Source organism: Oncorhynchus masou, chromosome 29 (assembly GCF_036934945.1).
Source record: "Oncorhynchus masou masou isolate Uvic2021 chromosome 29, UVic_Omas_1.1, whole genome shotgun sequence".
Taxonomy (NCBI): domain Eukaryota; kingdom Metazoa; phylum Chordata; class Actinopteri; order Salmoniformes; family Salmonidae; genus Oncorhynchus; species Oncorhynchus masou.
Window position 1 is genome coordinate 9,308,089 of NC_088240.1, and position 10,000 is coordinate 9,318,088.

Sequence of the window (10,000 nt, forward strand, 5' to 3'; positions counted from 1 at the left end):
GTCTAAGATCTGGTGTGGTTATCCAGACTGAAGTATTGGATGATGATGATGGATAACAACAGGTCTTCCCTCCTGCGCTCATGTGACATCCCCTCAGAGAAGTGTATAGGCCTCGTTGACCTCTCGTTGACCAGGGAAGCCAAAGAGACATAATTAAAATTGTAAGCTACAATATGTTACCCACTGTACAGTCCGAAGAACTCGTATCAAAGGACTGTTCTGGGTGGATACTGAATATGTCCTGGTAGTGTTTATGGGTGGATCCTGAATGTGTCCTGGTAGTGTTTATGGGTGGATACTGAATATGTGTTGGTAGTGTTTATGGGTGGATCCTGAATGTGTCCTGGTAGTGTTTATGGGTGGATACTGAATGTGTCCTGGTAGTGTTTATGGGTGGATCCTGAATGTGTCCTGGTAGTGTTTATGGGTGGATACTGAATGTGTCCTGGTAGTGTTTATGGGTGGATCCTGAATGTGTCCTGGTAGTGTTTATGGGTGGATACTGAATGTGTCCTGGTAGTGTTTATGGGTGGATACTGAATGTGTGCTGGTAGTGTTTATGGGTGGATCCTGAATGTGTCCTGGTAGTGTTTATGGGTGGATACTGAATGTGTCCTGGTAGTGTTTATGGGTGGATCCTGAATGTGTCCTGGTAGTGTTTATGGGTGGATACTGAATGTGTCCTGGTAGTGTTTATGGGTGGATACTGAATGTGTGCTGGTAGTGTTTATGGGTGGATCCTGAATGTGTGTTGGTAGTGTCTATGGGTGGATACTGAATGTGTGTTGGTAGTGTTTATGGGTGGATAATGAATGTGTGCTGGTAGTGTTTATGGGTGGATCCTGAATGTGTGTTGGTAGTGTTTATGGGTGGATAATGAATGTGTGCTGGTAGTGTCTATGGGTGGATACTGAATGTGTGTTGGTAGTGTTTACGGGTGGATACTGAATGTGTGTTGGTAGTGTTTATGGGTGGATACTGAATATGTGTTGGTAGTGTTTACGGGTGGATACTGAATGTGTGTTGGTAGTGTTTACGGGTGGATCCTGAATGTGTGTTGGTAGTGTTTATGGGTGGATACTGAATGTGTGCTGGTAGTGTCTATGGGTGGATACTGAATGTGTGTTGGTAGTGTTTATGGGTGGATACTGAATATGTGTTGGTAGTGTTTACGGGTGGATACTGAATGTGTGTTGGTAGTGTTTATGGGTGGATACTGAATGTGTGTTGGTAGTGTTTATGGGTGGATCCTGAATGTGTCCTGGTAGTGTTTATGGGTGGATACTGAATGTGTCCTGGTAGTGTTTATGGGTGGATCCTGAATGTGTCCTGGTAGTGTTTATGGGTGGATACTGAATGTGTCCTGGTAGTGTTTATGGGTGGATACTGAATGTGTGCTGGTAGTGTTTATGGGTGGATCCTGAATGTGTGTTGGTAGTGTCTATGGGTGGATACTGAATGTGTGTTGGTAGTGTTTATGGGTGGATAATGAATGTGTGCTGGTAGTGTTTATGGGTGGATCCTGAATGTGTGTTGGTAGTGTTTATGGGTGGATAATGAATGTGTGCTGGTAGTGTCTATGGGTGGATACTGAATGTGTGTTGGTAGTGTTTACGGGTGGATACTGAATGTGTGTTGGTAGTGTTTATGGGTGGATACTGAATATGTGTTGGTAGTGTTTACGGGTGGATACTGAATGTGTGTTGGTAGTGTTTACGGGTGGATCCTGAATGTGTGTTGGTAGTGTTTATGGGTGGATACTGAATGTGTGCTGGTAGTGTCTATGGGTGGATACTGAATGTGTGCTGGTAGTGTTTATGGGTGGATACTGAATATGTGTTGGTAGTGTTTATGGGTGGATACTGAATGTGTGTTGGTTGTGTTTATGGGTGGATACTGAATGTGTGCTGGTAGTGTTTATGGGTGGATACTGAATATGTGTTGGTAGTGTTTATGGGTGGATACTGAATATGTGTTGGTAGTGTTTATGGGTGGATACTGAATGTGTGCTGGTAGTGTTTATGGGTGGATACTGAATGTGTGTTGGTAGTGTTTATGGGTGGATACTGAATGTGTCCTGGTAGTGTTTATGGGTGGATCCTGAATGTGTCCTGGTAGTGTCTATGGGTGGATACTGAATGTGTGTTCTGTGTGCTGATTATGATAACCGACCATGGGTATGCCCCAAAAACATACTCTCACACCAAGACAATGTGTGAGAAAGAAAAACTTTTGGTGATTTATGAGTTAAAGGGCATTTGGGGTGCTTTGGCTTTCTCACTGTCAAACCAGCATAACTGCATGTGGGGGTTTGACATCTACCTACGCAGTCTCGCTATTGAGAATGTTTGCTATAATGACTCATGTTCCTTGTCTGCTTATGTTTCAGGGCTCCACAAAGTCCTCCAAGAGTATGGAGTCTCCACGCATACCATCAAGGTAAGCTCTTTTTATAGCAGGGTGTATAGCAGGGTGTACAGCAGGGTGTACAGCAGGGTGTACAGCAGGGTGTACAGCAGGGTGTACAGCTTGGTGTTCAGCAGGGTGTACAGCAGGGTGTACAGCAGGGTGTACAGAAGGGTGTACAGCAGCGTGTACAGCAGGGTGTACAGCAGGGTGTACAGCAGGGTGTACAGCAGGGTGTATCACAGGGTGTATAGCAGGGTGTTCAGCATGGTGTACAGCAGGGTGTACAGCTTGGTGTTCAGCAGGGTGTACAGCAGGGTGTACAGCAGGGTGTACAGAAGGGTGTACAGCAGTGTGTACAGCAGGGTGTACAGCGGGGTGTACAGCGGGGTGTACAGCGGGGTGTACAGCGGGGTGTATAGCGGGGTGTATAGCGGGGTGTACAGCAGGGTGTATAGCAGGGTGTATAGCAGGGTGTACAGCAGGGTGTACAGCAGGGTGTATAGCAGGGTGTATAGCAGGGTGTACAGCAGGGTGTACAGCAGGGTGTATAGCAGGGTGTACAGCAGGGTGTACAGCAGGGTGTACAGCAGAGTGTACAGCAGGGTGTACAGCAGGGTGTATAGCAGAGTGTATAGCAGGGTGTACAGCAGGGTGTACAGCAGGGTGTATCACAGGGTGTACAGCAGGGTTGTTTTACTATGGTTCACCATAGCTTTTACATCCTCATTGATTCATCAAGTCTTCATCAACACTTCATCTTCTGTTGGGTTGTGTTGTGTTGTTTTCTGTTATGTTGTGTTCTCTTGTTTTCTGTTCTGTTGTGTTCTGTTGTTTTCTGTTGTGTTGTGTTCTGTTGTTTTCTGTTGTGTTGTGTTCTGTTGTTTTCTGTTGTGTTGTGTTCTGTTGTTTTCTGTTATGTTGTGTTCTCTTGTTTTCTGTTGTGTTGTTTTCTGTTGTGTTGTGTTGTTTTCTGTTGTGTTGTTTTCTGTTGTGTTCTGTTATGTTCTGTTATTTTCTGTTGTGTTATGTTCTGTTGTGTTATGGTGTTTTCTGTTGTGTTGTGTTGTTTTCTGTTGTTTTCTGTTGTGTTCTGTTATGTTCTGTTGTGTTATGGTGTGTTCTGTTATGTTCTGTTGTGTTATGGTGTGTTCTGTTGTGTAATGTTGGGTTGTCTTGTGTTGTGTTTTGTTCTTATTTTTTCTCTCCTCTCCTCATCTCTCATCTCCTCCTCTTTCCTCTCCCCCTTCCTAGCCAACAGCAACAGGGAAACAAAAGTCCTCACACAGGGACTTTAAAATGGTTTAAGTTCCCGTCTTTCACCAACATGAAGAAACCTGAAAAGGGGTAGCAATGAAAAGATGAAAGAAGACTCACTCCCTATAGATCTCTCTGTGCAGTTCATTATATGGCTCACTCCATCCTCATCCTTCAATCGCTCCTACGCACAATGGGATAGCAGGCCTTGGTCCATATTTTACTGACAGGACCTATAGGTTCTTCACATTAACCCCACCAAGGACGCTTGTGTCTACTTTATTAGACCCGATTGGGTACAGCTATAGATGTGCAGAGCTTATTTATTTTATTTAGAGTACATTACTCTTTTTTCGTGCCAAAAAAAACATTAACTTCATTGGGGGAAGCAGTAATGTAATATAGCCCTGCTGGGCACTTTTGGGAGATATTTGAGACCGTTTGTTAGCTTTTTAAAGATGTTTTTTTTTTACACAGCTCCGAATACAATGCATTCCCATTGTGAGAGGCAAGCGGCAAGCAGCAGTTGAAATTGTCCATTTGTGTCAAGAGAACAACATCTAGCTAACCAGCAAGCCCTATAGTTAAACCTGAAATAGCCGTTCAGACATCCAGATAGGCTACTCTTTTCTGTGTCATATTCTTCCTGGAATTACATAAGCTGTCAGTTTGTGCTTTACTTGTGTAGAGATTTATTTAACCTTTATTTAGCTAGGCAAGTCAGTTAAGAAAAAATCTTATTTACAATGACGTCTTGTTCAGGGGCAGAACGACAGATTTTTTCCCTTGTCAGCTCGGGGATTCGATCTAGCAACCTTTCAACGCTCTAACCACTAGGTAGTGGAGAGATGAAGTGGTGTAGAGATGAGGTGGTGTAGAGATGAGGTGGTGCAGCGTAGAGATGAGGTGGCGTTGAGAAGAGGTGGTGTAGTGTAGATATGAGGTTGTGTCGCGATAAGGTGGAGTAGAGATGAAGTGGTGTAGTGTAGAGATGAGGTGGTGTAGTGTAGAGATGAGGTGGTGTAGAGATGAGGTGGTGTAGAGAAGAGGTGGCATAGAGAAGAGTTGGTGTAGAGAAGAGGTGGTGAAGTGTAGAGAAGAGTTGGTGTAGAGAAGAGGTGGTGTAGAGAAGAGGTGGTGTAGAGATGAGGTGATGTAGAGATGAGGTGGTGTAGAGATGAGGTGGTGTAGAGATGAGGTGGTGTAGATATGAGGTGGTGTAGAGATGAGGTGGTGTAGTGTAGAGAAGAGGTGGTGTAGAGAAGAGGTGGTGTAGAGATGAGGTGGTGTAGAGAAGAGGTGGTGTAAAGATGAGGTGATGTAGAGATGAGGTGGTGTAGATATGAGGTGGTGTAGAGATGAGGTGGTGTAGAGAAGAGGTGGTGTAGAGATGAGGTGGTGTAGAGATGAGGTGGTGTAGATATGAGGTGGTGTAGAGATGAGGTGGTGTAGTGTAGAGAAGAGGTGGTGTAGAGAAGAGGTGGTGTAGAGATGAGGTGGTGTAGAGAAGAGGTGGTGTAAAGATGAGGTGATGTAGAGATGAGATGGTGTAGATATGAGGTGCTGTAGTGTAGAGAAGATGTGGTGTAGAGATGAGGTGGAGTAGAGATGAGGTGGCGTAGATATGAGGTGGTGTGGCGTAGATATGAGGTGGTGTAGATATGAGGTGGTGTAGAGATGAGGTGGTGTAGTGTAGAGAAGAGGTGGTGTAGAGATGAGGTGGTGTAGAGATGAGGTGGTGTAGAGAAGAGGTGGTGTAGAGATGATGTGGTGTAGTGTAGAGAAGAGATGGTGTAGTGTAGAGATGAGGTGGTGTAGTGTAGAGAAGAGGTGACGTAGTGCAGAGATGACGTGGTGTAGAGTAGAGAAGAGGTGGTGTAGAGAAGAGGTGGTGTAGAGATGATGTGGTGTAGTGTAGAGAAGACGTGGTGTAGTGTAGAGATGAGGTGGCGTAGAGATGAGGTGGTGTAGAGATGAGGTGGTGTAGAGATGAGGTGGTGTAGAGAAGAGATGGTGAAGAGATGAGGTGGTGTAGAGAAGAGATGGCGTAGAGATGAGGTGGTGTAGAGAAGAGATGGTGAAGAGATGAGGTGGTGTAGAGAAGAGATGGCGTAGAGATGAGGTGGTGTAGAGAAGAGATGGTGAAGAGATGAGGTGGTGTAGAGAAGAGATGGCGTAGAGATGAGGTGGTGTAGAGAAGAGATGGTGAAGAGATGAGGTGGCGTAGAGAAGAGGTGGTGTAGTGTAGAGATGAGGTGGCGTAGAGAAGAGGTGGTGTAGAGATGAGGTGGCGTAGTGTAGATAATATAGCATTGCTGGGCACTTTTGGGAGATATTTGAGACCGTTTGTTAGCTTTTTAAAGATGTTTTTTTTACACAGCTCCGAATACAATGCATTCCCATTGTGAGAGGCAAGCGGCAAGCAGCAGTTGAAATTGTCCATTTGTGTCAAGAGAACAACCTCTAGCTAACCAGCAAGCCCTGTAGTTAAACCTGAAATAGCCGTTCAGACATCCAGATAGACTACTCTTTTCTGTGTCATATTCTTCCTGGCATTACATAAGCTGTCAGTTTGTGCTTTACTTGTGTAGAGATTTATTTAACCTTTATTTAACTAGGCAAGTCTTATTTACAATGACGGCTTGTTCAGGGGCAGAACGACAGATTTTTTTCCTTGTCAGCTCGGGGTTTCGATCGAGCAACCTTTCAACGCTCTAACCACTAGGTAGTGTAGAGATGAGGTGGTGTAGAGATGAGGTGGTGTAGAGAAGAGATGAGTTGGTGTAGTGTAGAGATGAGTTGGTGTAGTGTAGAGATGAGGTGGTGTAGTGTAGAGATGAGGTGGTGTAGAGATGAGGTGGTGTAGAGATGAGGTGGTGTAGAGTAGAGATGAGGTGGCATAGTGTAGAGATGATGTGGCGTAGTGTAGAGATGAGGTGGCATAGAGATGAGGTGGTGTAGAGATGAGGTGGTGTAGTGTAGAGATGAGGTGGCATAGTGTAGAGATGAGTTGGTGTAGAGAAGAGGTGGTGTAGAGAAGAGATGGTGTAGAGATGACGTGGTGTAGAGATGAGGTGTTGTAGTGTAGAGATGAGGTGGTGTAATGTAGAGATGAGGTGGTGTAGTGTAGAGATGAGGTGGTGTAGAGATGAGGTGGTGTAGAGAAGAGATGGTGTATTTTTTTCCTTGTCAGCTCGGGGTTTCGATCGAGCAAACTTTCAATGCTCTAACCACTAGGTAGTGTAGAGGTGATGTGGTGTAGAGATGAGTTGGCATAGAGAAGAGGTAGTGTAGAGATGAGGTGGTGTAGAGAAGGGGTGGTGTAGAGATGAGGTGGTGTAGTGTAGAGATGAGGTGGCGTAGAGTAGAGATGAGTTGGTGTAGTGTAGAGATGAGTTGGTGTAGTGGAGAGATGAGGTGGTGTAGTGTAGAGAAGAGGTGGCATAGTGTAGAGATGAGGTGGTTTAGAGATGAGGTGGTGTAGTGTAGAGATGAGGTGGCGTAGTGTAGAGATGAGGTGGTGTAGAGAAGAGTTGGTGTAGAGATGAGGTGGTGTAGTGTAGAGATGAGGTGGTGTAGATATGAGGTGGTGTAGAGATGAGGTGGTGTAGTGTAGAGATAAGGTGGCATAGTGTAGAGATGAGGTTGTGTAGAGAAGAGGTGGTGTAGAGAAGAGATGGTGTAGAGATGAGGTGGTGTAAAGAAGAGTTGGTGTAGAGATGAGGTGGCGTAGTGTAGAGATGAGGTGGCGTAGTGTAGAGATGAGTTGGTGTAGAGAAGAGGTGGTGTAGAGAAGAGATGGTGTAGAGATGAGGTGTTGTAGAGAAGAGTTGGTGTAGAGATGAGGTGGTGTAGTGTAGAGATGAGGTGGCGTAGTGTAGAGATGAGGTGGCGTAGTGTAGAGACAAGGTGGCATAGTGTAGAGATGAGTTGGTGTAGAGAAAAGGTGGTGTAGAGATGAGATGGTGTAGAGATGAGGTTTTGTAGAGATGAGGTAGTGTAGAGATGAGGTGGTGTAATGTAGAGATGAGGTGGCGTAGAGAAGTGGTGGTGTAGAGAAGAGGTTTTGTAGTGTAGAGATGAGGTGGTGTAGTGTAGAGAAGAGGTGGTGTAGTGTAGAGATGAGGTGGTGTAGAGATGAGGTGGCGTAGAGAAGAGGTGGTGTAGAGAAGAGATGGTGTAGAGATGAGGTGGTGTAGAGATGAGGTGGTGTAGAGAAGAGATGAGTTGGTGTAGTGTAGAGATGAGTTGGTGTAGTGTAGAGATGAGGTGGTGTAGTGTAGAGATGAGGTGGTGTAGAGATGAGGTGGTGTAGAGATGAGGTGGTGTAGAGTAGAGATGAGGTGGCATAGTGTAGAGATGATGTGGCGTAGTGTAGAGATGAGGTGGCATAGAGATGAGGTGGTGTAGAGATGAGGTGGTGTAGTGTAGAGATGAGGTGGCATAGTGTAGAGATGAGTTGGTGTAGAGAAGAGGTGGTGTAGAGAAGAGATGGTGTAGAGATGACGTGGTGTAGAGATGAGGTGTTGTAGTGTAGAGATGAGGTGGTGTAATGTAGAGATGAGGTGGTGTAGTGTAGAGATGAGGTGGTGTAGAGATGAGGTGGTGTAGAGAAGAGATGGTGTATTTTTTCCTTGTCAGCTCGGGGTTTCGATCGAGCAAACTTTCAATGCTCTAACCACTAGGTAGTGTAGAGGTGATGTGGTGTAGAGATGAGTTGGCATAGAGAAGAGGTAGTGTAGAGATGAGGTGGTGTAGAGAAGGGGTGGTGTAGAGATGAGGTGGTGTAGTGTAGAGATGAGGTGGCGTAGAGTAGAGATGAGTTGGTGTAGTGTAGAGATGAGTTGGTGTAGTGGAGAGATGAGGTGGTGTAGTGTAGAGAAGAGGTGGCATAGTGTAGAGATGAGGTGGTTTAGAGATGAGGTGGTGTAGTGTAGAGATGAGGTGGCGTAGTGTAGAGATGAGGTGGTGTAGAGAAGAGTTGGTGTAGAGATGAGGTGGTGTAGTGTAGAGATGAGGTGGTGTAGATATGAGGTGGTGTAGAGATGAGGTGGTGTAGTGTAGAGATAAGGTGGCATAGTGTAGAGATGAGGTTGTGTAGAGAAGAGGTGGTGTAGAGAAGAGATGGTGTAGAGATGAGGTGGTGTAAAGAAGAGTTGGTGTAGAGATGAGGTGGCGTAGTGTAGAGATGAGGTGGCGTAGTGTAGAGATGAGTTGGTGTAGAGAAGAGGTGGTGTAGAGAAGAGATGGTGTAGAGATGAGGTGTTGTAGAGAAGAGTTGGTGTAGAGATGAGGTGGTGTAGTGTAGAGATGAGGTGGCGTAGTGTAGAGATGAGGTGGCGTAGTGTAGAGATAAGGTGGCATAGTGTAGAGATGAGTTGGTGTAGAGAAAAGGTGGTGTAGAGATGAGATGGTGTAGAGATGAGGTTTTGTAGAGATGAGGTAGTGTAGAGATGAGGTGGTGTAATGTAGAGATGAGGTGGCGTAGAGAAGTGGTGGTGTAGAGAAGAGGTTTTGTAGTGTAGAGATGAGGTGGTGTAGTGTAGAGAAGAGGTGGTGTAGTGTAGAGATGAGGTGGTGTAGAGATGAGGTGGCGTAGAGAAGAGGTGGTGTAGAGAAGAGATGGTGTAGAGATGAGGTGGTGTAGAGATGAGGTGGCGTAGAGAAGAGGTGGCGTAGGGAAGAGGTGGTGTGGAGATGAGGTGTGGTAGAGATGATGTAGTGTAGAGATGAGGTGGTGTAATGTAGAGAAAAGGTGGTGTAGAAAAGAGGTGGCATAGAGATGAAGTAGTGTAGAGATGAGGTGGCGAAATGTAGAGAAGAGGTGGCATAGTGTAGAGATGAGGTGGCGTAGTGTAGAGATGAGATGGCGTAGAGATGAGTTGGTGTAGCGATAAGGTATTATACTACAAGACAAATATACAACAGCAGTGAAGTTTTGAACATTGACACAGCTGTATAGTGTAAGTGTTGAGTGCTTTCTCCCACAAAACCAAGGATACAGTTCAAACCAATCATATGCTCCATCTGGCTCGTCATGTATCCTACACATTACCCACAAAGAAACACACACACCGTGATGGATCATTATCACACATATTCACATATATTCTCCTCATCACATGCGAAATGGGACTTGTATCGTGGTTATCAGTGAGAAAGGGGATATGTTTCACCGGCTGTGTTTGTTTAAATGCGTGAAGGTGATCGGTGCAGCTTCGTAATTGAGCGTGGAGAGATATGCGCTGGGCTGATAAAGTGAAAGAAGGCTGTAGTTTTGGCCTGTGGCTCCGTGGCAGCGCTGATGAGAAGCAGATTGGTGCCCAGTGCATGCTGG

At 45.4% G+C, this 10,000-nt stretch overlaps 1 protein-coding gene across 1 annotated transcript in view; it reads left to right on the forward strand.

Annotated features, from left to right (window-relative positions):
• Positions 1-10,000, forward strand: part of LOC135518965 (tensin-1-like) — a 511,087-nt gene that overhangs the window by 152,689 nt on the left and 348,398 nt on the right. Inside the window, 1 exon segment of the mRNA XM_064943949.1 lies at positions 2,390-2,439. Coding sequence (XP_064800021.1) covers positions 2,390-2,439 — 50 coding nt within the window.